The sequence below is a fragment of the Nelumbo nucifera genome, chromosome 4 (genome assembly GCF_055504915.1).
Source record: "Nelumbo nucifera cultivar China Antique chromosome 4, China Antique-T2T, whole genome shotgun sequence".
Classification (NCBI taxonomy): domain Eukaryota; kingdom Viridiplantae; phylum Streptophyta; class Magnoliopsida; order Proteales; family Nelumbonaceae; genus Nelumbo; species Nelumbo nucifera.
In genome coordinates, this window is record NC_142652.1 from 94,756,936 (window position 1) to 94,784,909 (window position 27,974).

Genomic DNA, 27,974 nt, shown 5'->3' on the forward strand with positions numbered 1-27,974 from the left:
TTAGGGCTTTCTCCACTCTTGAGACAAAGAATGCACACATGTGGGGAAATGCATCAAGTTTTGTTTCCTTTGGAGTCTATCACAAGCGTTACTGATTTGAAGGAAAGTGATGCAGGACAGGGTGGGAATCTTACAAATTCCAGATCTGGTGGTGGGCTTTGTGGGGGTAAAGGAGGGGCTTTGGGTAATCAAGGATGAAGAATAAGGGTGGGAAAGCAAGTAGACAGCTTGCTTTTTGTCAAAGAATGATTAATAACTTAGGAAAAAAAAGAGAAAAGAAATTAGCAAGAGGGGGGAAAAGAAAAATTTCTAGCAACAATCAGAATTCACTAAGCCAAACTTTATTTCATTAAATAAACTCTTTCTTTACTTACAACTACAATGACTCTATTTATGGACTCAACTTATGAACTTGGATGACCATGTACAAGCTCCAACTTACACTAGGATTCTAGGAAACTGACCTGAGTTGACTTCTAATTGCTTTAGAACCAAGAAATATTCCTAGGCAACCAATAGGGACAGCTCAAATAAGGACTCTTAATTCCTAAACAACACTTTTGTTTTGGAATGGTAGAATACTGATGTATTTCATTCTATTGCCAATCGGCATATTTATACAGTAAGCTGCTGCAATAAATAGAAAGAAGAAAAAAATAAAAAGAAAAGAAAATAGAAAGTACAAGAATAGAAAGAAAACTTTCTAAATCAATCCTTCCACAATCCTACGAATATATACAATTCTATTTTTACACAACTACCAAATATAGATCTGCACCAGTAACCCCACGTTTTCCAACACTCCCCCTCAAGCTGGTGAATAGAGATCCTCCATTCCCAACTTGGCTATAATTCTTCGAAAGTCTGTACTATTGAGCCCTTTAGTAAGTACATCGGCTAGTTGTCCTTTTGTAGACACATAGGGAGTGCAAATCAACTTGCTGTCCAGTTTTTCTTTTATAAAGTGTCGGTCAATTTCGATGTGCTTTGTCCTGTCATGTTGAACAGGATTGTGAGCAATATTGATGGCTGACTTGTTATCACAATATAGTTTCATAGGCTCTTCTCGTGGAATCTTTAGGTCTTCTAAAATTATCTTCAACCAGAGTAATTCAATACACACTCCTTGTGCCATAGCCCTGAATTCTGCCTCTGCACTTGACCGAGCCACTACATTTTGCTTCTTACTCCTCCAAGTGACTAAGTTTCTTCCCAAGAAGGTACAGTAACTGGAAGTTGACTGTCTATCTACTGGAGATCCTGCATAATCGGCATCTGTATATGCTTCAAGAGTCAGTCCCCCATTTCTTTTGAATAAAATTCTTTTTCCTGGATTGGCTTTCAAATAGTGCAGAATTCGATGAGCAGCCTGCAGATAAACTTCTTTAGGATTATGCATAAACTGACTTATTACACTTACAGCGTATGCAATATCTGGCCGTGTATGTGCAAGATAAATGAGTTTTCCAACCAGTCTTTGGAACATCTCTGTCTACACTTGCATTCTCGCTGGCTTCTCCAAGTTTATGATTGGGATCTATAGGCGTGGAAGCTGGTTTACATGCCATATTTCCTGTTTCTCTCAAAAGATCAACAACATACTTTTGTTGAGAGATAAAGATGCCTTGTTTAGAATGTGCAACTTCAATTCCAAGAAAATACTTTAGTCTCCCCAAGTCTTTTATCTCAAATTCTCTGGAAAGACTATTTTTCAATGCTTCATTCTCCTTTTTATCATTCCCAGTAACGATTATATCGTCCACATAGACTAATAGTGCAGTAACTCCCCTTGAGGCTGTGTGTTTGATAAACAATGTGTGGTCACCTTGACTTTGCTTGTAACCTGTACTAAGCATTACCTTTGTAAACCTTCCAAACCATGCTCTCAGAGATTGTTTGAGGCCGTATAGTGCTTTCTTCAACCTACAAACTCTGTTCCCCTTAATGCCTTCTCCAAAACCCAGTGGAATGTCCATGTATATCTCCTCTTTTAGATCACCATGGAGAAATGCATTCTTTACATCAAATTGTTGCAAATCCCAATTATGGTTAGCAGCCAAAGACAACAACACCCTTACTATATTCATTTAAGCTATTGGGGCAAAAGTTTCCTGATAATCTACCCCATAAGTCTGTGTATATCCCTTGGCTACCAGTCGTGCTTTGTACCTTTCTAACGACCCATCAGATTTGTACTTAATTGTGAACACCCATTTACAACCTACAGTCTTCTTGTTTCTTGGTAGATCCACAACTTCCCATGCGTTGTTCTTTTCTAGTGCCTCCATTTCCACTCTCATGGCTTTTCTCCACTCCTTATTAGAAAGTGCCTCGGCTAGAGTATTAGGAATTGGAATGGTGTTAAGGCTGGCTAGAAAACTTTTATGGGATTTAGAGAATCTTTGGAACGACACAAATTTGGCTAAAGGGTACAATGGGCGTTTGGTACATTCTTTGGTTCCTTTTCTCAGTGCAATAGGTAGGTCATACTCAGACTGTGAAGGTGCAGGTTCAGGTTCTGCATATCCCTTAGTTCCAGGATTAGGAGTTGAATCTTGGACTTGCACAAGTTGAGGATCTGGATTTCTTCTCCTAGAGTAAACCTGCATATATCTCACATCATCATGCACATCATTGGTGGGGTTAACAGTGTCTGAATTTGGTTCAATGGTCGGGTTATTTGACTCTTGTTGAGACTCGGGAATGTGGGGCTTAGAGGATTGTGACTCAGAGGGATGTGATTCTTGACGGTTGGATGATTGTGAGGAGGGTAATACATCTAAGGAGAGTAGATCCGAGGCCTTATCTTCCATTAATGAGGGCTCCCCCTGAAGATAAGGTTGAGTGAAAAAGGATTGTCCCTCCTCAAATGTGACATCGATGGAGGTGTAGAATTTTCTGGTGGCTGGATGATAACATTTATAACCTTTTTGAGTTGGGGAATATCCCAAGAAGACACACCTGATTGCTCGTGGATCCAATTTTTCCTTATTATGGATATGAACAAAGGCAGTGCAGCCAAAAATTCTTGGTGTGAGATTATTCGAGGTTCGAATATCAAGGTAGAATTGAGAAAGGACTTGTATTGGGCTTCGGTTGTCAAGAACTTTAGATGGTAGTCTATTTATGGTGTATGCAGTAGCAAGGACAACTTCCCTCCAATATTGTTTTGGCACCCGGTTTTGAATGAGAAAGGCTCGGGTGGTTTGCAAAAGATGGCCATTTTTCCTCTCAGCTATCGCATTCTGTTGGGGAGTGTTAACACAGGAGGATTCATGCACAATGCCTTCTTTCTGAAAAAATGGGGACAATTTTTGATTAAAATAATCTGTAGCATTATCAGATCGAAACCTTTTAATTCTCACACCAAACTGAGTTTGGACCATGTTATGAAGGTTGGGAAGAATGGTACCCACATCAAATTTAGACTTAAGAAGAAAGATCCATGTGACCTTAGTGCAATCATCAATAAAGGTGACAAACCATCTAGAACCAGTAATGTTGGGGATTTGAGAAGGGCCCCATATATCCGAATGTATCAAATAAAAAGGAGTTGAAGATCTTTTATTGCTGATTGGGAAAGAAACCCTTGTGTGCTTAGCAAGTTCACAAACATCACAATGAAATGTTTCAACATCAATTCCTTTAAACAAGGAAGGAAGCATTGTTTTTAAAATAGGAAATGAAGGATGACCGAAACGGAAGTGATGCCACCAAATTAAATCTTTATTGGAGGTAGATAAGAATGACTCGTGTGTGACATGCATAACAGCGTGAGATGGTTTGCTGGTTGCTTCAAGGTAGTAGAGTCCATCCCTTTCCTTAGCAAGTCCAATCTTCTTCCCCGAAACCTGGTCCTGAAATACACAGTAAGAAGGAAAGAACACAACATTGCAGTTCACATCCTGGGTGAGTTTATGTATAGAGATAAGGCTAGTGGATAACTTAGGAACATGAAGCACATTTGAAGCAGTAGGGATGGAGTAATTTGAATATTCCCAATCCCTGCCACTGTGGTGAAAGAACCATCAGCAACAGAAATTTTTCTATTACTAGGACAGGGTGTATAGGTGAGAAAATGTAGTGAAGAGGGTGTCATGTGGTCAGTAGCTCCAGAATCAAGAATCCATAGAAAAACACTAGCCGAGGCATGTAATCCTAGAGATAAAGACTCACCTGAGAGAGCAGGAGAGGTAGAACCACTTCCTGGTTTCAAGGATTTGAGGAAGCACCTTAGCCTTTCAATTTCTTCATCATTAAATGGTCCCTGACTTGAGTGTTCTTGCTGTTGGGTTGTGGAGACATTATGGGCTTGTTGAACTCCTCGATTTCCCCATTCCTTGCTGGATGTGGGAGGTTTCCCATGAAGTTTCCAGCACTGATCTTTTGTGTGTCTGGGCTTCTTGCAATAGGTGCACCAGAGGTTATCGTTAGAGTCACGGGTAGTTGTGTCACGAGCCAAGTTGTGATTGTTCTCACCCTTTAAACCACTGTAACTTCCTCCCCTTGCCACCATGGCTGAGCCTTCGGGATCTTTAGGCTCAAGCATGATTCCACGGTGGCTTTCCTCAGCTCTGACAAGGGCTATGACTTCATTTAATGGAGGCACTTCTTCTTTGCCAAGAATTTGTATTTTTTTTTGATGAATAATAATAAGTTTATTGATTCAGAAGCAACTTTAGAGTGAGTTCATACATCATCCCAACGAGAGGCACGAGCTGCAGCCCCTCCTTGAATTTGCCAAGAATTTGTATTCGGACCTGATCAAATTCAGCATTCAGTCCGACCAAAAAATCATACACCTTATCTCTTTCAATAAAATTCTTCAAGATCACAGCATCATCAGGGCACTTTGTCTCAAGAATCCGATAATGATCAAGCTCATGCCATAAATTTTGCAGCAGATTTGCATACTCTGTAACACTTCTGCTCCCTTGTTTGGCCGCAACTGTCTTCACTTTGACCTCGTAGACACGAGCAACGTCATGGGCTTTGGAATAGGTTTGTCGGACATCCCAAATAGCCTTTGCAGAGGGAAGAAACATACAAGTATCACTGATCTCGGGTGTCATTGAACTCCACAACCATGACATAATCATGGAGTCCTCTTCGTCCCAAGCATCAAAATTTGGCTCGCCCAACTTTGGCCCTGTTCCAAGAAGGTGACTAATTTTTCCTTTTCCCTTGAAATAGGTACGCACTAGTTGTGACCACTTCAAGTAGTTCTGGCCATTCAGTTTATATGTTGTCTGGATATTCTACAAATCACCAGTGTGAGGATGAGAATGTTGCTCCTTCATCGGTTTGGACGGGAACACTTGTTGCAGTCATGTTGGACATTGTTAATGGAGGAAAAATAAGGCCAGCAGGAAAGGAGAATAAAGGAGGGAAGAACTGGCCGGAATAAAGGAGAATAAAGGAACACTTTTGGCTACAGGTCAACACTGAAGGCCGAAGAAAAACACGAAAAACTGGCAACGAAGGCCGAAAAAAAATCTCAAGGTTGACAAACCTAGAGCTCTGATACCATGTTTTGGAATGGTAGAATACTGATGTATTTCATTCTATTTCCAATCGGCATATTTATATAGTAAGCTGCTGCAATAAATAGAAAGAAGAACAAAATAGAAAGAAAAGAAAATAGAAAGTACAAGAATAGAAAGAAAACTTTCTAAATCAATCCTTCCACAATCCTAGGAATATATACAATTCTATTTTTACACAACTACCAAATATAGATCTCCACCAGTAACCCCACATTTTCCAACAACTTTCCTAATCCTACTAAAGCTAATTTAATGTAAAGACACCAAAAATTACTAAAAATAGTAAACTTCAGGAATTACCATAAATAGTAAGTTAAAAGCTACCATAAATAGTAATTTTGAAATAACAGTAAACTTCTAGAAAACTTAAAACCCTATCCTTGAGACACTTGCAACTAGAAAATAAATTAATAAAACTAAGACATTTATAAAGATGGAGGTTAAAGCAGGAGTTGGAAGAGATTTTGTGAAAAGGGGAGATAAGTTGGAGACGGAAGTCTAGATGTTGTTGGTTAAGGGAAGGTGATGGCAGTACAAGTTTTTTCCACTTAGTAGCAAATGGGAGGAAAAGAAGAAATACTATCTCTCAGCTGGAGTGGAATGGGCAAACTCTAACTAGGGAAGAGGATATTGCACAAGCCTTCGTGGATCATTTCAAAGCCATCTTTGTTGTTTAGGGGGAATCAGAGAATCTTTAGAAAACCTCGTTTGGAGAAGAGGCTCTAGGGCTTTGATGGAAATCCTAGAAAAGGCTTTTGAAATCCAAGAAATTAAGGAAGTTTCTATGGAGAGATCCAAAGTCCCAAGCCCAGATGGTTTTACGATGGCTTTTTTTTTGTCAAGACTGTTGGGAAATTGTGAGTGTTGATCTAGTAGAAGCATTTGATGAGTTCTTTGAAAGGGGCAAATTCAACTCAGGGGAAAATGCTACTATATTGCCTTAATTGCTAAGAAAGCAGATGCTTCTCATCCAAAAGATTTTAGGCCTATAAGTCTTGTGGGTAGCATGTATAAAATTGTCTCCAAGGTGTTAGTTGAGAGGATAAAAAAAGTCCTTCCCTCTTTAATCTCTCCAAATCAAGGGGCTTTTGTGTTTGAAAGACAAATAATAGACCAAATCCTCATTGCTAATGAGTGTTTGGAGTTCAAAAAAAGAAGAAAGGATAAGGGTCTAGTTTGTATGTTGGACTTGGAGAAAGCCTATAACTTAGTGGATTGGGATTTTCTTTGAGAAGTTTTAAGATTGAGAGGTTTTGGAGCAAGATAGTGTAAATGGATAAAGGGTTGTATTTCCTCCTATCATTATTCCATAATCCATATTGGTCAATGGAGTAGCTAGAGATATCTTTCCAGCTAAAAGGGACCTTCGAAAAGGTGACCCCCTTATCTCCCTTCCTCTTCACTTTAATAGCAAATGTGCTTAGTGACCTGATTTCAAGGGTTGATGCTAACAACTCACATCGAGGTTGGAGAGTCGGAGGAATAATGTGGTGGTTATCCATCTACAATTTGTAGATGATATTGTTATCTTTTGTGAAGGGGAAAGGAAGGAAATGACTAATCTACAAAGGATGGTAACACACTTTGAAAGGGTTTGCAATCTCAAAGTAAACTGGAACAAGAGTTGCATAGTAGGTTGAGATAAGAGAGAGGGGAGGTAGAAAACTTAGCTAGAATGTTGGGTTGTGAGGTAGGAGATTGGCCTTTACACCTGGGACTCCCTTCGGGGGGGGGGGGGGAACCCAAATTTTGACAGCTTTTGGGATCCAATAGTGGAAAGGTTCACAAAAGGTTTGCAGGATGGAAGAGAAGTTATTTCTCTTTAGGGGGGTAGGATAATTCTAATAAAGTCAACCGTGACTAATTTGCCAATTATTGATAAAAAAGACTAATTTGCCAATTATTATCTATCTACCTTTAAGATCCACACAAAAGTGGCCAATAAAATGGAGAAATTGATGAGATTTTTTGTGGGAGCCAGGGGATGCAAAAAAGGATCATTTGGTAAAGTGGGAGGTGGTGTCAAGGAGTAGGGATAGTGGAGGCTTAGGGATAGGAAATATTTGTTAGAATGTTAGAATGAAGTCTCTTTGTATGAGTGTTCGGCTGATAAGAGTCTTATTAGCCCATACTTAAGTTAAATCATCCTGTAACTGGGCCTGGGTTAATGGGCCTAAGCCTGTTTAATGTTTTTAAGTTAACTGGGTGTCCCATCACTAATCAGGGGCATTCCAGTAAATTCTTGTACCATTGTACTTCATTCTAATATAAATCATTGCTGGTCGACTGAACAGTACAGTTCGACATTTCCAGCATACCAGTGGTTTTCTTCTTCACTTCTCTACTTTGAATACAGCATTCAGCACACATGGTATCAGAGCTGATTTGAACCTAGGGTTTCAGCCGGCACACCAGCTTCTACTCTCTCTTCTTTTGCTGCTCTTTTCTCATTTCTTCTTCTTCTCCGGGTTGCTGAAAAAAACAGGGTTGTAAGAGAACAAGGTAGATTCGAACCTAGGGTTTCCCTTGGTTGTAGGGCTCAAGGGAGGTAAGGCCCAGAAGTGGATGTCCTACTAGCTTCTCCGTCAGCAAGATAGTAGCTATTTGGCTACTAAGTGAGGTCTGTATAGAACAGACCTAGTTGAGGACTGATTTCTGCAGTCCTAGCCCTAGCCGAAAGGGGGAGAGCTTCCCTACAACAGCAGCTTCGAAGCCCTAGCAAAACCAGCACAGCAAAGTGGTAAACAGCTCCAAGTTCAGGTTGGTTATCAGTCCGAAACCCCTCACCACTACTGTACCCGAGCTCCTTCAGCTTAAGTGAAGTTACCTAGGGGGCTGTCAGCTCTAGTTTGCCCAGCACTGAACTCTTTGACCAGTTAAGACTGAAGTCAGCATGTCTTCACTATCCGGAGAAGTTTCCTCCAGGGATATCAGACCTACCACAAGGTCACCCAACCTGGTTACAGTTTGCAAATCACTAACGTATTGTTGGATGAATATAACTTCAGAGAGTGGTCCATCTCAGCAAGGCTGTTCATTACCTCTCGTGAACTCACAGGCTATTTGGATGGAGACAAGAAAGAACCAGATGTTGGCAGTCCTTAATACACCGTGTGGCGCAAGGAAAATGCCACAGTCATGTCTTGGTTGCTGGCCTCCATGACTCCTCGGGTGGCCAGAACTGTTCATCATTTCCCTACAGCTGCTAAGATTTGGGAAAAAGTATCCAAGACATACGGCCAGAAAAAGAACAATGCTAGAATCTACAGGCTGAACCAGGACATTGCAGCCCTAAGGCAAGGAGACATGTCCGTAGCAACATACTTTGCAACACTGGAAGGCCTCTGGGAAGAGCTTGACCATCACTTGATTTTGGACTGGGAAAATGCTAGGGATAAGGAGAGGCATGACAAGCAGATTGAGGAGAGCATGGCCTTCAAGTTTCTGGCTGGACTAGACCCAGTATATGAAGGTATAAGTTCACAAATTCTAGGGAGAGATGAATTACCCGAGATCCACCATGTATACTACTTGGTGAGGAATGAAGAAGTAAGGAGAAAGGAGATGCAAGTTGACTCCCAGACACAGCCAATAGAACTATCTGGAGAACATTCAGCCCTAGTCTCCATTATGGGAAATAGACTTCTAGACAAGAAGTCCCTCAAGTGTACTCATTGTGGTGGTGAGAAACACACAAAGGAAAAATGTTGGGTCTTGTATCCTCATCTGAAGCCAACTGCTTTGAAAAAGGACAAAAGACAACATAGGGGGCATACAACAAGTGGGAATCTTGCCACCAACAACAGTAGTGACAAATCACAGAATACTCCAACTGTGTCCTCTTCCATCACAGGGCAGGTCACCGACTCCTCTGGACCAAGTACCTTGGGCTTCTCGGCTAGTGAGGTAGAGATTCTTAGCCGGGCATTAGCCCGTCTGAAGAATAACCCTTTAGCTTCCACCTCTCTTGCCAAATCAGGTACAGTCTCTGCCTTCAGTGCAACTAGTTCCATTGATTCCTCCTCATGGGTGATTGATTCCGGAGCAACTTACCATATGACACATATGTCCTCCTTATTCTCTTCATACCATTTGTTGTCTGGGCAGGATAAGTTAAGAGTGGTTGATGGGTCTCTCTCTGTTAGACAGTTTTGTATGCCCTTAGCTTCAATCAGAATGATGTACTTTATGAGTTTATTGTAAATGAATAAAGATACATATTTGATTCATGTTCCCTTGGTATGTTTCTGTGTAATACCCTTAAACTGGACACTTAATGAGACTCGTGTTAGTTTAGAATGTTCACAGCCAGTGGGTCGGTCTGGGGAGACCTATCCTGACAAGGTTGACACTGTGGTGCCACCAAGTTGGTTGGGGTGGCCTGTCTCAGCTGCCAGGGTGAGACCCTAGGCACATACAGTGTAGGATTAATTAAATCTTTGAACTGGACCAGATTTCCAGTATTGCCCTGAACCTTGGAGATTGATGGGCAAAACTGGAAAGTTACACCCGACCCCTAGACTCGATTATGATACTGCACTAGGTGTCGGATTGGGCTATCTTTGATGTACCAATCAGTGAGATCCTTAGCGGGGGTCAAAACCTGGGTATGTTGGGACAGCCCGAGAATTCATCTGAGTGGGTGATCATAGTGACAGGATCAGCCCCTTTGTCGGACAAAGGTAATGATCGGGGATGCACTCTCACTGATGGAAACCAAGACTGTCGGCAGCCGATTTCAATCGTTGAGATTTGTTTTGCAAAATATATTTTATATAAGATATAAAAGTATATATATTATGGTTTCTAAAATGTTTGCAAGAAGGTTTTAATTCCCGGGATCCATATGAGTGGAGAGTGCAACACTGTTCCTTGCAGCCGAGGGAGAGGTCCTCTCTTGTCGGGCAGTGTATGATCATTATGGGCTGAGAGGTTAAGTGTAAGACCATTGAGGATAATACCTGATGGGCTAATCTTGCATCTGCCCACAGTCCCTGGGTGTTACAAGGTGGCTTGGCCCAGGGACCTCTTAGGGTAAGTGTTGGGCCCGTAGAGCCCATTTGATGGGTTTCAGGGGGTGCACTGTCTTTAACAGTGTATTCGGCCAGGCCTTGTAACAAAGGCTGGGCCGAACCCATGTGGCTGATGTGTAGATCAATGCTTGGGTCCCACGCCATACAAGGAAGCCCAACTGGGCGGCAGTTAAGAGGGTTAAGTGAGCACATAAGCTTAATGGGCCTAAAGCCCATTTCGAACTGGGCTGTTTATTTAGTTAATAAAGGGGCGAAATCTGAAGTGGATCAGCTAATAGGATTGGGCTTAGACCCTATCCACTTAGAGAGTCCAAGATCTAAATAAGATTTAGATTTGGAAACCTCCTAATTAGATTAGGAGATGGCTGATCTGATCTCCAGATAAGATAAGGATTATCCCTTATCACTTAAAGGGACTTCTAACCCAAATGTGATTTGGATTAGCAACTCCTGATCTGATTAGGAGCTGATCCCTTTAAGATTATAAAAGAAGAAGGGGGCGGCAGCCTTTAGACACACACAATATACAGATCATCAGGTTTTCTTTAGTGCTGAAATCAAGAAGAGAGAATTCTGCTCCCTGCAAATACTCTCTTGCCGCCTCCCTGTTCTTGTTGCCCAGTTTGCCAGTTCGATCTCCAGTTGTGGGAGAAGTCAAGATTGGATCTTGACATCAGTTCTTTGAGAAAGGATTGAAAGGAAGCTGTGCTCACGTACCATCTTGCTGATTCTTGCGAAGGACAGAGTTCTTGGAGAAGAACACTGCTGATTCTGCTCCACCTGCACTGCGCCATCTTTAGTGGGAGCAATCTTTGGATCCTTCCTTGGGCGTGAACACCTTCGTTGGGAGATATTACTTCTCCGTATCAGGTATAATCCTTCCCACTCCTTTTTGGTTCAGATCTGGTTCAGTTTATGGTTCAAAATTGATCCTTGAAAATATGATTTTCTAAATGGGGAATACGATTCCCAATTGAAGGGAGAGAAAAATTTTTGAAATTCGCCCCTTATTCCGCAATCTTTGGGCGTCCATAGGATGGATCTCTCATCCCCTTCACTCTCCACCATCTCTGGAAAGGGGTGGTTGACCTAAGCAAGGGCCTCTCTCTTAAATCTGTCCTACATGTTCCTACTCTTACCTCAAACCTTTTGTCTATTTCAAAACTTACAAAAAATTTGAACTGCAGTATAACATTTTTTCCTTCTCATTGTGTCTTTCAAGACAGATTGACGAGGAGAACGATTGGGAGTGGTCGTGAGTATGGGGGCCTCTACTATTTTGATGCAGACATCAGCTTAGCCTTACAAGCTTCTGCTACTACTAGTCTAGAAAGTGTGGAGTCAATAGCTAGGCTGCACCTGTGGCATGCTAGGCTAGGTCATGTGTCTTTTTTTTCTTTAGCAATGTTGTTACCCGAATTGTTTAATGGAATTCCAAGTCAGAGTCTAATTTGTGATGTGTGTCAGATGTCAAAACAATGTAGAAGTGTGTATCCAACTTCTAGTAATGAAATTCGAGCTCCTTTTGATTTAGTGCATTCTGATGTTTGGGGTCCTTCACCCATTGTCTCCATTGATGGCTTCCGTTACTTTATCAGTTTTATTGATCATTATTCTCGGTGTACATGGATTTATCTGTTAAAAGGACGAGATGAAGTGCCACGGATAACTATGGCCTTTTGCAAGATGATTGAAACACAATTTGATAAGAAGATTAAGCAATTTCGGTCAGACAATGCGGCTGAATACTTTGAATGATTTTTGAACTCATTCATGGAAGATGCAGGCATATTACACCAATCTTCTTGTGCTAACACCCCTCAGCTAAATGGGGTTGCTGAGCGCAAGAACAGGCACCTCTTGGAGACAGCTCGAGCTCTACTCTTCTAGCACAAAGTGCCCAAGCAATATTGGTCTCAAGCTATACTCACTGCATCATACCTGATAAATCGGATGCCATCTAAGGTATTGGGTATGGAGACCCCTTTCTCTGTTTTGTGTCCCACTCTTCCCGAATTTCCTCTCCCCCCACGGGTTTTTGGCTGTACATGCTTCATACATGTGAAGGATCCAAAGAAAATCAAGCTGGATTCCAAGGCTACAAAGGGAATATTTTTGGGGTACTCTCCTACACAAAAGGGGTACAAGTGTTATGATCCTGTCTCCAAGAGAAAGTATGTCACTAGAGATGTAGTTTTTTTTGAGTCTCAACCCTATTTCCAGTCTTCTCAAAATCCTCTTTAGGGGGAGACAAATGAGGTGGAAGAGGATTCTCATCCTCCTTTCTTTTTTGTTCCCTTTTCATCACCTTCCACTATTCCTAGCTGTGACATTTCGGGTCAATCTAGTGAGGCTCCCACTGTGCCAGTTACATCCCTTGATACAGCAGATGCTCCTAAAGACTCCAGCAAGCAAGAGAAAGAGATACTTACATACAGCAGAAAAAAGAAGGGCCCTCAATCTCATGATTACAACCAATTGAACTCAGATCAATCTGTCTCTGCAATCCAAGGTAATTCTGACCCTCACACTTCAGATTTGGATCTTCCTATTGCTCTCCGTAAGCCTGTTCGTTCTTGTACTACCCGGCATCCCATAGTTGATTTTGTTTCTTACTCACACTTATCTCCTGCCTATCACTCCTTTGTGTCTGCTCTTTCCTCTGTTCGTGTCCCTTCCAGGTACTCAAAGGCAACATCTGATCCAAGGTGGAAAGAAGCCATGAATGAAGAGATGAAAGCCCTAATGAAAGCAAGAACGTGGGAATTGGTTGACCTGCCAGAGGGGAAAGGCACTGTTGGGTGCAAGTGGGTATTCACAGTAAAGCACAGGGAAGATGGGTCAATCGAAAGGTATAAGGCTAGACTTGTGGCAAAGGGATTTACACAAAAGGAAGGAATTGACTACAAAGAAACCTTTGCCCCAGTAGCAAAGCTCAACACAATCCGGGTCCTATTATCACTAGCAGCAAATTTATCTTGGGAACTTCATCAGCTGGATGTGAAGAATGCCTTCCTAAATGGTGATCTTCGTGAAGAGGTATTCATGGAACCCCCACCAGGCTATGATGTTGGAAAGAAGGTATGTAAACTAAGGAAAGCATTATATGGTTTGAAGCAGTCTCCCTGGGCATGGTTCGAGAGACTTTGTATGACTATGAAGAAAGTGGGGTACACTCAAAGTAGTGCAGATCACACATTGTTTACAAGGAGACAGGATGACAAACTTACAACACTCATTGTTTATGTGGATGACATGGTGATCACCGGAAATGACTTGGAAGAGATGAAGAGGCTGAAAGAGTTCTTAGCTTCAGAATTTGAGATCAAAGACCTAGGAAATTTGAGATATTTTCTTGGGATTGAAGTTGCTAGATCAAGAGAAGGAATCTACATGTGTCAGCGGAAATATGTGTTAGATCTCCTACAGGAAACAGGCATGATGGGATGCAGGCTAGCAAACACTCCAATAGAACCAAACCACGGACTACAAGAATCAATGGGTGAGGAATACTGTGATAAAGATAGGTACCAAAAATTGGTAGGAAAGCTGATATACTTATCCCTTACTCGGCCAGACATTGCTTATGCAGTGCATGTTGTCAGTCAATTCATGCACTCGCCAAAGACCCCTCATATGAGAGCAGTGGAAAGAATTCTCAGGTACTTAAAGACTTGCCCAGGGAAAGGAATCATATTCAGGAAAAGCAACAAACTTGAAATTGAAGCATACACTGATGCAGATTGGGCAGGTTCTATTGGAGATAGGAAGTCAACCTCAGGTTACTTTACATTCTTAGGAGGGAACTTGGTCACATGGCGTAAGAAGCAGAATGTGGTGGCTAGATCAAGTGCAGAAGCAGAATACCGAGCTATGGCACACGGGGTTGCTGAACTCTTATGGCTCAGAACTCTTCTTAACGAGCTTGGTATTAAGGCTGAGGGCCCTCTCAGGCTGTATTGTGATAATAAAGCAGCTATCAACATAGCCAACAATCCCGTGCAGCATGACCGGACAAAACATATTGAAATTGACCGACACTTTGTCAGAGAGAGAATTGTTTCAGGAGAACTCTGTGTATCCTATACACCATCTGAGATGAAAATTGCAGATGTTTTGACTAAAGGACTGACAGCAACAAAGTTCAGAGACCTACTTGGCAAGCTAAACATGATTGATATCCATGCTTAGCTTGAGGGGGAGTGTTAGAATGTTAGAATGAAGTCTCTTTGTATGAGTGTTCGGCTGATAAGAGTCTTATTAGCCCATACTTAAGTTAAATCATCTTGTAACTGGGCCTGGGTTAATGGGCCTAAGCCTGTTTAATGTTTTTAAGTTAATTGGGTGTCCCATCACTAATCAGGGGCGTTCCAGTAAATTCTTGTACCATTGTACTTCATTCTAATATAAATCATTGCTGGTCGACTGAACAGTACAGTTCGACATTTCCAGCATACCAGTGGTTTTCTTCTTCACTTCTCTACTTTGAATACAGCATTCAGCACACAATATTAAACTTAGGAACTTGGCATTGTTGGGTAAGTGGTTATGGAGGTTTCCTTTGGAACAAGACAACTTGTGGCATAATGTAATTGTAAGCATTCATGGCATGGCAGACAACGAATAGGATGTTGGTCTTGATCCTAGGGCATCATGAGCTTCTCCTTGGAAAGCAATCCACAGCTTGCTACCTTCTTTCCTTTCGTATATTAGGTATGATGTCTGGCTTGGGGATACACCTCTTAAAGACAAATTTCCACCTATCTATTCTTTGTCCCTCAGTAGAGGGAGAGTGATTTCTTCTATGCATGCTAATGAAAACTCCTGAGGTCTGGGATTAAGGGAATCTGAAATGGGCCTAGTAGATGATCTCATTTCCTTTTTTTTTTTTATCAATAACAATTTCAGCAATCTTATTAAAATATCACAAGAATAGTTACAATAATCTCATTTCCCTTCTTAGTAGTGCTTTCTTGGACTCTTCTTGTCGGGACATTAGAATTTGTTTGGTGTCCCCTTCTGGCTCTTTTACTTGTGCTTCCTTTTACGTTGCCCTCCTTCAGTCCTCACACCTGGTAGGTTCCTTCCCTACAAAGGAAGTTTGGTGTAATGTTGTACCCCAAAAATATGAGCCTTTTGCTAGGAGGTGGTTCTCCAGAAAATCAATACTATGGATAATTTACAAAAAAGGGAGACTGGGTTGCTGTCTCTCTCCTCATGCTTGTTGCCTTTGCTTGGGAAATAGTGAGACAATTACACATCTATTGCCATCTTGTCCATTTGTTTCTTTTGTGTGGAATTGGTTTTCTTCCCTATTTGGCTGTAGGTGGACCTCTCCCATGGATGTGGCAAGCCTTTTTGACTCAAGTTCTTCACACTACCAAAGAAAAGGAGTAAAGTGATGTGGAAGACAACAAGAGCAGACATCCTTTGGTCTTTATGGGAGGAAAGGAACAACAGAATTTTCCAAGGGGTAGAAAGATCAAAATAACAAGTCATTGACTGCATAGCCATTTAAGTTATACAGTGGCTGAAAGTTGCTGACTTGTTCAAAGACTTTTCAATGGATGATATACTAAGGGGGTGGTCAGCATTTGCAAATTCTTTAACTAGACAGTCTGTGTTTCAGCCTTATTGGACACCTGCAGCACAAAAAAGGGTAAAATCAAACTTTGACGGAAGCTCCTTGGGTAATCCAGGACCCTTTGGGGATGGGGGAGTCTTTAGGGATGGGGAGGGTAGATTGATGGCACTTGGAAACCTCTCATAGAGAGAGTGGAAATGAGATTGGAAAACTGGAAGGCGAGATATCTTTCTTTTGGGGGGTAGAATTACCTTACTAAGAAGTGTGCTTCAAAGTCTACCCACTTGTTATCTCGCACTGCTGAAAGTACCAACTTCTGCAGCTGATAAGATAGAAAAAATTCAGAGGGATTTCCTTTGGGAAGGGGCAAAGGGCTCAAGGAAGTTTCTTCTAGTAAGATTGGACAAAAGTTTGTAGGCCGAAAGCTTTAAGGGGTTTGGGTTTCAGAAGGATAAAACTATTCAATAAAGCTCTGATGGGGAAATGGTTATGGAGGTTTGGACTAGAAAAAGGAAAGAGAATCATTATGGAGAAGAGTGGTGGCAGGGAAGTACAGGGTGGTGAAATTTGGGTGGGAACCAAGGGAGGTATCCAACTCCTATGGGGTGGGTGTGTGGAAGGGGATAATGAGCTTTAACTAGGACTTTAGAGGGCTGGTTAGTTTCAATGTAGGGGCTGGATCTAGAATGAGATTTTGGGGGGATGAATGGAGCGGGGCTAGGAGGTTATGTGATGTGTGCCCAAGACTGTACAGGCTGACAGATCATCAGGTTACTGTGGCTCAATGCTATGAAGTCAGTGGTGATAAGGTGGTTTGGGGCCCCAAGTTTAGAAGACCTCTGCGTGACCAAGAACTGGATGAATGTGTTCTATTGCTGAAAAGATTGGAGCAGACCAGTATTTCTACTGCTTGCAAAGATGGTCAGTGGTGGAAGGAGTGCAGGAATGGAAAGTTTACAGTGAAATCATTTTACATGGCCCTTATTAAGGACTGGGTAGTTAATGATCGACTGTGTGGAATATGGGGCAATCCAGTTCCACCAAGAATTGAAGCTTTTGCATGGTTGGCTGCAATAGATAGTATCCTGACATCAGATAACCTAAAAAGAAGGGGTTTTGCTTGGTTTGCTACTGCTACATGTGCAAATCGGAGGAGGAAACTGTTCATTCATTTGTTTTTTTCCTGCCATATAGCAAATTTCATTTGGAGCTTCTACTGCTTCCTATTTGGAATGTCCATCTTTCAACCTTCTTCTTCAGCTGAGAGCCTGAGATCTTTTCCTTGTGGCCAAAGTTCGGAGGCAGCTTGAGAGCTAAAATTGTTTGGAATTGCATTCCTTTTGCAGTATGCTGGAATCTGTGGGGGGAAAGAAATAGGAGCCTATTCGAAGGAAAGGAAAGGAAAGGAGCACTGGAGAGATTGTGACTTCGGTTGGCAAACTCATAACAAGCTGGGTTATGTCCCTTCCAGAATTTGAGCAAACTAGACCTTCAGACTTTGCTGACAATTTTTGGGATACCTTAGAGATTCAAAGATGTAATATGAGTCAGTTCAGTCTGAACTGAAGCTCTTTTTTCTTTTTTTTTTTTTTTTGATCAGCAACACAGAAAATTCATTAGTTAGAAATTCAAGTTCACCAAGAAGTTGTGGCGGACAAGCATTCCACTTAGTCCACTAAATACATCACAGCCCTAAACAAACCCAAACCAATCCCTTTAATTACAACACATCCCAAAAGGTAACCCAACAGAAACATTCTCCTAGCTACAATACAGCCCAAAACATAGATTGTCTGAACTGAAGCTCTTGATGTATGTTTTTTGCTTTTAGTTAGGTGTCATCTTGACACGTGAACAGCTTGTATCTGTTTTTTTATTAATAAAATTTTATATTTTACTCTTCAAAAAATGGCACTATATTCTGGTCCCATAGATGTGGGAGACGCTCTGAGAGCTGAAATTATGACTCTACTACAAGGCTTGAGATTAGCCAAGCAATGGGGATTTCAAAATTTTGAGGTGGAGGGAGATTCTAAACTGTTAATAGGATTGCTGCAGACAAAAAAATCTGGACGTATGGACTTTTAGACAACAATTAAGGGGAATACTTTGCTTAGCAAGGGATGCCGGGGTAATTTTCAAATGGGTAACAAGGTCAGCGAACTCTGTGGCTGATAGTTTGGCAAAGCAGGGGGCTTTCACGGAAAACTTCTTTTGGGCTGTATTGTAACTCTTTGAAATTGATTGGGGTCAATACTCATATTCTGAGTGGTTGACAGTGTATGATGATTAATTACTATTTAATGAGAGTCACCGTTTCCAATCAAAAAATGAAAAACTGATTTGTTTCTCAGTTTTTCTATGTATTCTTTCCTTGTTTCAGTACGTGCAACAATCGGAGTCTTAGATTTTGTAGGATTATGTTACTTAAATAAGTTTTTATTCTTTAATATAGGTGGCATGTGGCATTATTTTAGTGGTTATGAGGGCTGCTTCTGGATAAAACATTTCTAGTTTATGAGAATATCTTGTTAAAGGGCATTCAATTTGTTCCTTGGAAGATTGGTAATGCCAAGCCAAGGGAGTAGGAGAATGAAAAAGGAGATCATTTCCAGAATGCTAAGCTTTATTTTCCTTCTTTTAATTTTGTGGCAGTATACTTGCTAAAACACTTTTGTGGGAGGATGGGGGTTGGCTTGGTCAGTCAGGGTTTGAAAGTTGGAGACTGAGTGGAGAGATTGCAAGAGTTTCCCCCTGAATCTGTATTGAAAGGGAGGTGTGCTGAGCAGTGAAAGCTTAAATAGAGGCCTGTTACCAGTTAGGCAGTGTTTGGTTTGAAAGAATTTTTTTCTTTCAAACCAAACACAGCGTTAGGGTTTCTCTCTTGAAAAGTGCTCACTCTCCCAGACTTGAGACTGAGATTGTTGTCTTGTATGGAAAGCGTCTGATAAATATTCCTCTTCTATTGGGCCATTATTAGTTCTGCAACTTCTAGCTGATAAAAGATTTTATTTATTGTTGTTCCCATTTTGTCTTTTCTTTTGAGTTACTTTATTAGTTACAACAAAAGATCTGCACGTCTGGGATCATGCACCCGGATCAATTATGCCAGGTCACATTTCAAGGTTAGCTAAAGATGGTCACAGACCACATGAATTGTGTGGTAGAGGGACTCTCCTTTCCCAAGCCTTCACATTTCCATGTCCAGCATGTGAGTTTCTTACTTTCTGGTTTATTACTTTTCTGAAAATGTCCAAGTGATTGGATCTTGTTTAGTCCATTCTGCACTATGGACTTGTGCAAGTTTGTGCTCTTCCACGTTTTCCTCTATTAATTTTTTTTTTTTTGGGGGGGGGGGGGGGGGGGTGGGATTTGCAATATTAATCAGAGTTTATGAGATTATTACTACTGCAAGAATGGTATGGATATATGCTGAACCCAAGGATTACCAAAAATTGAAGTGATTCTAGGCTATTTTTTCTTTTTCTTGCTGTGTTTTCTATTGCTGATGTCATTAGATGTGAAAGGTCAAGACAGGAATAGGTGGCTGGCATTCTTACCACTCTTTAGGCAAAGAGCACACAAATAAGGGAAAATGCATATCTTTTGACATTAGAGCATTGTCTAGGTTGTTAATTACCCATCAAATTTGATCCTGAATATTACATTCATGAGTAGTTGACTAACTATTCCTATGGTGTCATTCCAATGGTTTTCTTGTTATTGAGGCTTTTCTAGAATATGATCAAAAGAGAACCAAAGCTGCTCCTATGCTCATTTAGCATCATTATTAATACGTGGGGCCCACATGGGAGCTAGGTTAGCAGTGGGTCAACTTGGGAAGACCCTAGAGCCTTCAATCCACCTTAAGGTGCTCTTTGTGTGGATGAGCTTGCTGCTGGACATGACTTATTTAGTTTTCTTACGTTTCTGGACTGTAAGGGTATTTTTTTAATTTTGCATGCTTGGGGGGGTATGTTTGGGAACAGGTCTTACTCTAGTAATTTCCCTTTGTTTGGATTTATGTTTGTAATTGTTTGGGGGCAGTCTTAGTCTAATCTAGCTTCTTTTTGTAAGTGGCTTGTTGGGCAAGCTAACTTGGGGGGCAAGTTTCTTCCTTTGGAAGCTCTTCTTATTAAGCTTGTAAGGCTCATTTGGGGGACAGTTTTTGCTAATGAAGAAAGAAAGTTCTCTACAGAATTTGGTGTGATTGCCAACTTGGGGGTGTGATTGCCCTCACCCTTAGGTGTGATTGCCTAGGGTTTCCTCTTATTTCCATCTCTTCTTCTCTTCTCTTCTTTCTCTTTTAGTTCTTTGTGTGCTACACATCTAGACCTAAGTGGGTTGCAAATATAGTTCTGAATCATAAAGATCCTGCATCAATACAATTAACCTCTTGGCATGAGAAAGCAAAAGAAGAAAATGTTACTGTTTTACAAGAAATCGTTTTAAGGCCATATTTGGGAGTGCTTAAAAATAAGTGCTTATTTGGGCCACTAAGCACTTATTGGTATTTGGGAAATAACCCCGAAATAAGTGCTTATTTTAAAAATAAGGGCTTATTTTTTAGCTCAATATTTCTGTACTTTCTCAATTTTTAATAAAATGCACTGTTATTGATAAAAAAATAAATAAGGACTTATTTTTTAAGCCCAAATTTCCATCTTTTTTTAAGTGCTTATACAACAAGCACTTATTCAATTTTTTCTTCCAAAATTATCCCTAGTTGAATTTTAAAATACCACTTATAAAATTATCCTTTGTTGAATTTTATAAAAGTAATTTTATAAAAGCACTTTTACGAAAGCACTTTTATGAAAGTACTTTTACAAAAGCACTTTTATGAAAGCACTTTTACGAAAGTACTTTTATGAAGGCACTTTCGTAAAAGTGCTTTTGTAAGGGTACTTTCTTAAAAGTGATTTCGTAAAAGTACTTAAATAAAACTGCTTCATAAAAGTACTTTCATGAAAGTGTTTTTATAAAAGTAATTTAATAAAAGTGCTTTCTTTTGAAAGGTAAAGTAAGAAATTTATTCATTCAGAAAAGACTCGCTACAACAGGAGAGCTAACCACAAGTGGCTACTCAGATCACAGGATAGGATACAGATCCCAAATGGATTCAGATCTAAACAACTCAGGAACATTCAAATTTTTAAAATCAGGGGCTACAGACACCCAAGAAATCAGCTTGCTGACAGCCTGCCGCACAATCTCCTCAGTGCTCTTTGATTTGTTGCTAAAGACTCTTCTGTTCCTTTCTGACCAGATTAAGTGCTTTCAAAGGGTATATTTTGAAAAAAAAAAATGAAGGACAAATAGTCACAAATGCTTATTTAAGTGCTTATTAGAGAAAAAGGCTACCAAATGTCCAATATAAAATAAGTGCTTATTTTAAAAAATAAGTGCTTATTTTAAAAAATAAGCACTTGAAGAACTTGGGTGTCAAATGCAAATAAGTGCTTATTCGAATAAGTACTTGTTTTTAAGCACTTATTTTTAACTTGAGCACTCCCAAACATGACCTAAATATCAGTAAATCAAATTAGTCTATGGGGCTGGAGAGAATTTATATAAAAAAAAAAAGAAAGGAACTTTGCTAGGGAAAACATAACCATTCCCTTTTTTTTCCTATTTTGTGGACAGTATCAAAGTAACTTTCAGTCTTACTGGAGTAATTATCATTTATTCTATGGTTTGTGGTTTTCCATTTGGAAAAACTGACTTGGTTGCTTCTTTCTTTGAAGTGGATTTTCATAATGTATAATGATTACATCGATTCTTATTTATTTGACATCTTTTGGGTCTGCATCTTTTTTGACACTGCAAACATGATCTGAATTTTTTTCCCACTTTCATTCAATGAATACTGAAAGAATGCCTACAATTTGCAGGGAAGATGAATTTGACCTTGATCTTGAGGACATAATGGTCATGGAAGCAATCTGGCTTTCCATTCAGGTGATCTTCTAACAGACTAAATCAGCAGTTTATATTTGATTTGTGTTATGGTTTATAATTTGAAGGACACGAAAATTAAAAACCCTGGCTGCCATCCAGCTGCAGGGGTGGATAGGATGAAGCCCAGAGGTTTGTCTAGTGTAATTGTACAGGTGCATTGGAAGTTTGTGGTTGTCTTTTCTTTTTTAATCTGCCGGCCCTTCTTCCTCCTAATCTGTCTTCCTGCTATTCCCTTTGTTTTCTTTTCTCCTTTCTCTCTGCATATTTTTTCAGTTATTTTCTCCTTTCTCTCTGCAAATTGACTAATTTATTTAGTTTCTGTGGGTGGGGTATTGATTTCAACTAATCTGAAAAACTGTGTATTTTGGGTCTGAACCTGCATAAAATTTGGGTCTTCATCTTGCTGAAAGGTAATCTTTTCTATTCGTTAATATGCACTGGGACCAAATGGTATTTCAATATAGGTTTTAAAATGCTTAGGATAAGTTAACTTGTTTTGACTGACAAAGCTAGTCAGCAAGATTGTGGTAATTGATATACTGTATGGAGGTGATATTTTATAATTATAATAAATTTTGTTGACTTGGCATATTGTTAATTTTTCTTGTAAAGTTACTGTTACTTTCCTTGACAGGCTATGATTCTATCATTTTTAGTTTTTTGTTCATTTACATGATTGAGTCACATGTGTGATAACCAAAAAAAATAATAATAACAGGAGAATGATGCCCAGAGAATTCCGGCTCATGGTGATACAGCACACTCGGAACCATTTGTGACAGAAGACCGCTATTCCTCTCTGACTGAAGTCCCATTATCTGAATCCTCATCCCCTTCTAGTGGCCTTGCCTGTGCAATTTCTGCACTTGCCGAACACCAGCGTATAGATGGGAATTTGACCATCACTACCATGGGAAACATTTCTGGTTTTTCCATGCTTCCAGAGTCTGGTAGGTTGCCCAACAGAGAGGAGGGAGAATTAGAAAATGGTCCTTCTGGGAACTGGATTGATGTCTCAGCACACAGTGGGAGGGCGGTGTCAAGGGAGGATGGAGAATGGGGAATGGATAATGGTTCGGAGGTAGCTGAGATGGGGACTAGCTATACCAGCTCTGTTGCCACTTTGGAGGCAGGGGGCAGTGCATTGCCTCTCCATGATGGTGTTGATGACCATTATCAGTCTAGCATCATGGCGCCAATTCTGCCAGAGACTTTTGAGGAACAGGTGATGCTTGCCATGGCATTTTCAATAGCAGAGGCTCAGGCAAGAACAAGTGCACGAGTTGCATGGTGGCAGCATGACTAGCTGCTGATGGTTCTCCTGCTTTCCTTTTATTTTTCAACTCTTTCCTTGTTCCTTCACTCCCTTTCTCTTGTTTGGAGATTTATTTCTCCTTTCTATGTTATGTTCTTTGTGTTTTCCAATGTTCATTCAATATTAATGTAGGAAAAGAAAGAAAATGAAGAGAGGAATAAATAGAGGGAGAGGATAAAGCATTGGGCAAACGATCACAAAGGGAAGGTGGACCCTTTGGTCCAAAAATATTGTCAATTCAAGTAGGGGTGGCAATCTTGGCCCTGACCCTTCTTACCCACCCAACCCACCCACTTCAAAACCCACCCATACTCACCCATTTCAGTAGTGGGTTATATGGGTCAAATGACCCATTAGGGTCAAGGAAAAGAGGGTTAGGGTGGGTTGGGTCGAGGGTACCCATTGGGTCAAAAGGGTTAGGGTCACTTGGGTCAAGGAGAGGGTTGAGAGAGAGTAAGAGCAGAGGGTCGAGAGAGAGAGTAAGAGGAGAAGGGTAAGGGGAGAGGGTCGATAGAGGAGTTGCAGAGTCGGCTGTCGAACAAACATCTTAGGTTTTTCTCAGTTCTCAGTCGAATGAACTTCCACCATCAAAGATCCATTTAAGGTTTTCTTTGTTCCAGTCATCAGATCAAGTGCAAGGTCGAAAGTTGTTAGGGTTTCAAGCCACTCGCCATCCAAATTTTTTGCAGTTCTAAGGGGAGCGCAAGTCTCTGTTAGATCCGCCATTGAAGCAACCAAGAGATCTTGGATAGGTAAATCTCTGTTAGTTCCGCCATCAATTTTTTCGCAGTTCTTTAAAGCTTTGCTAGTCTTGACATTGAAGCATGTTAGTTCCGCCATTGAAGCAAGACATGTGAATTCATATGCTTTCACTAGTGAAGCTTAAAAAAAGCTAAGACAAAGGCTATATCATTGTCTTATATGCTCTAGAAAAACAAGACATGTGAAATGTGTATGAAAATAGGAAATCTTTTTCTCCCCCTTTTCCATTTTATTCCTTTCCCCTGAAAATAAGAATATCTTCGTTTGTGAATATCTTCGTTTTAGTCAAAATACTCCATATTTTAGTCAAAATTAAGAAGATCAGCTTCATGGACAAGTACAACCAAAACATACACCCTCACCTACTTCACAATAAAAGCATCATTGTTGATAGGAGTTTATGCTTCGATTTTCTCAAATTGTTACATTTTCCTTGATAAAATAAGTAGATGGATGTATTGCCAATATGTACACCAATGCAGAGCAGAACTGTTTGATCCTGACCACACTATATTTCTGCATGTGGTTTCCTTGGACCTAACTTACAAGTACAAAAAGAATATGGTCTTGCCATGGGCATTGAAATCCATTTGTAGGGGCTACCTAAATATGCATTATTTTAACCATTATCGAGGAGAAGTTCAATTGAGTGTTATCAAGTGAGAAGAAAAAGGGTTTCTTTTTTTTTTTTTTTTTTTTGATATTGTGAGAAGAAAAACGGTTTAACATTTAGAAAAGGCACTTTCAGCATTCTAGATTTTCTCTGAAGTGCTTTACCTATTAGACAATAGTTCTCTTACTAGTTTGTACAACAGCACTTAATATATAACCTTACAATCATAATTCACAGTTTTTTTCTGAAATACAGTGAAATTTATCTGACAAGCATGAGAACACTGGGACCAACATTGAATAATGGCCTTTTATAGCTAAAATTTTCTATTTCTGCAAGGGGTGGAACAAAAGTATATTGTCTGCAAGGGGACCAACATTAGAATATCTTCGTTTGTGAAACAGGCTTTCCCCTTTCAGTCTCATTTAAAGTATATTGTCTGAAAAGAGCTAGTGTAGTACTTCAACATTGAAGACTGTTTAGTGACTAGATGGGTGCATTTTTCTTTCTTGGTAAATGGATTTAAACAGTTCAAAGCATCTGGGTGTTGTTCTTCCTGATCCACTTGTATCTTCCAACTTAGAAAAATTTGAAGTTTCTTTTCTGGTATTCCTGAACTGCTTGATACCATTTGCCTACCAAAATTCCGACTGATACCAACAAGAGTTTGAAGTGACAGGCTGAACTTTAGGAAAAGACTAGAAGCCAAATAACTAAATGCCGTGTTTAGTTAGTGAAGAACTTTTTTGGTTAAATATATATCTTAGTCAGTGAAGAACTTTTTTGGTTAAATATATGTTTCTCTCTTATTTGTATCAAATTAAGCACAGCATTAAATATATGTTTCTGCTAGCTGAAATTGAAATTGATGTTCATTTTTGTTTTTGTAAGTTAGTTTTCGAGGTTAATGTTTCTATGTTGAGCTAAGAAATCAGCGAAATCCATTTATCAAGAACAAAGTATATTGCGAAAAGAACCCTAGAAGATAACGTGTAACAACAGTTAGGTATACAATTTTCTGGTATTTTCTGCATTTTTTGGTATTTGTTGCATTTTTCTGTATTTTTTGCTACTTTTTGGTATTTTTTGTAATTTTCTGCTATTTCTGAAATTTTCCGCATTTTCTGGTATTTTCTGCAACTTCCTAGTATTTTCTGAAATTTCTGCTATTTTCTTTGCAAATTTCTACAAATTTCTGATTTTTTTGCATTTTCCTGTGATTTTTGCAATTTTATGCTATTTGTGGAAATTTTCTGCTTTTTTTTCTGAAATTTCTGCAATTTTTTGATATTTTCTGCATTTTCTGGTATTTTCTGATATTTTTTTTGCTATTTTCTTGTATTTTCTACATTTTTTTGTAATTTTCTATTATTTTTCTGGTATTTTTTTTGCATTTTCTTGTATTTTTTTTGCAATTTTCTCCAGTTTTGTGAATTTTCTGATTAATTTCTGTATATTCTAGTATTTTATGTTATTTTGGGTATATGGGTCAACCTGACCCGTTTATACCACACGGCAATCTCGGGAGAGTTGTCTCAAAAAGATGTTATTTTTTGGGTATACGGGCTGACACGACCCGTTTCTTCCATGTGGCATCATTGAGAGGTGTTTCATAAAAAATGTTATTCTAGGTACATGGGTCGATCCATCCCGTGTATACCACTTGACAGTCTCGGGAGAGTTGAATCTCTCAAAAATTGTTGTTTAGGGTAACCAGGTTGGGTCGACCCGTTTATGTATTTATATATGATGGTCGGTGGATTAGTATGGGTGAGGGTGGGCAAGGGTCATATGAATGGGTCAAGTGGGTCAATATGGGTGGGTCACGGTTAGGGTGGGTTTTGACCCTTCAACAAGCATTGATGATGAGTCATGGTGGGTTGGTATTCAACCCTCACCCAACCCAACCCAACCCAACCCACCCATTTGCCACCCGTAAATTCAAGATTTTCTCTCGCTCACAGTTTTGCAATTCTGGTTGCAGTGCAAATTTCATTTGCATTAGCTTATCTGCATGGAGTGCAAATGGGCTGCTGTCTAAATTCTGGTCTACTTTTGCTTCAGTTTTGACTTTGTTATTTATTTGTGAGAAAAAAGAGGAAGTAAGATGTCTCCAGATTCTCCACCTTGTATCTATGCAAGAGAATGGAGATGGTGTGAGGGTAATTTGTTTAGTGGTGAGGTGTAAGGGTACTTGTTATGCACGTGTGCTAAGTTAAAGATTCAAGTTAACATATGTTTTTTGTAAAAATTTTACGTCAGTTTTTCAGATTCACAATTTGCACGCCCAAAGATTATAAATAAGAACAAAGTACATTTCTTTTATGAGCTAGACCGCAAGTCATGATTAGAAACAAATAGATGTTAAACTGAACTGGGTGTAAAATTTGTATCTGGTTTAGATTTGCATACATCAATTTACGTGTGAAAATTAAAAAGCCTTTGATATGTAACATCCATTTTTATGGCTTAAAAAATCCAAATCTGACGGATGAGGTTAAATTTAAAATTAAGGTAGATGCAGGCCCTGTTTGGTGTGTCTCTCGTTGGCTGTTGGCTGTTTATAAGTCCGGTAGTCCCATGTTCTTGTTTTTTCTGTTTGGTTGGGGGGAAGATTTAGCCGCTGAAAGACTCCGCTGCAAAAAGACACGGAAAGTCCATTTTAAGATATTTTTGAGAAGCTCCAAATAGAACTTTTTGACTCTTTTCGTCTTGTCTTTACACAAAAAAACACCTTTTCAATCAAATGGTCTATAGGCTGTCAAGATTTTTCAAAAGATCTTTCAAAAAATACTTACCAAATGCCATCATAATCTATAAAACCACATTTTTTAATAGTGGGCCAATTAAGTTATACCAAATCAACTCCATACATGTGGATATCACCATCATGTTGAGAATGCATCTCATGATTGGTACGATTGGCATGACATCATCCACACGTGGAAGATTTAGTGTGTATAAGTGTATACATGAGCTTATCGTGAGCACCTATTTGACTCATCCACTGAAAATACTTGTATCAAGAAACGATCAGTCATTTACAATTAGGCTATGCTTGGTTTAAAGGAAAAAGGCATGAAAGGGAAACCTATATAAAGTTTATGAAGGTTTTCCTACCTTTTCCCTACTTTTTCCTTCAAACCAATCACAGCTTTAG

The 27,974-nt window shown here is 39.8% G+C and overlaps 1 protein-coding gene across 2 annotated transcripts in view; it reads left to right on the plus strand.

The window, feature by feature from the left end:
- Positions 1 to 24,484, plus strand: part of LOC104610084 (E3 ubiquitin-protein ligase DA2L-like) — a 36,621-nt gene extending 12,137 nt beyond the window's left edge. For both annotated transcript variants that reach the window (XM_010276562.3, XM_088886480.1), the window contains exons 7-8: positions 22,058 to 22,124; positions 22,843 to 24,484. In XM_010276562.3, coding sequence (XP_010274864.1) covers positions 22,058 to 22,124; positions 22,843 to 23,430 — 655 coding nt within the window. In that variant the 3' untranslated portion in view covers positions 23,431 to 24,484. The remainder of the gene's footprint in view (positions 1 to 22,057; positions 22,125 to 22,842) is intronic.
- The last annotated feature ends 3,490 nt before the right edge of the window (positions 24,485 to 27,974 follow it).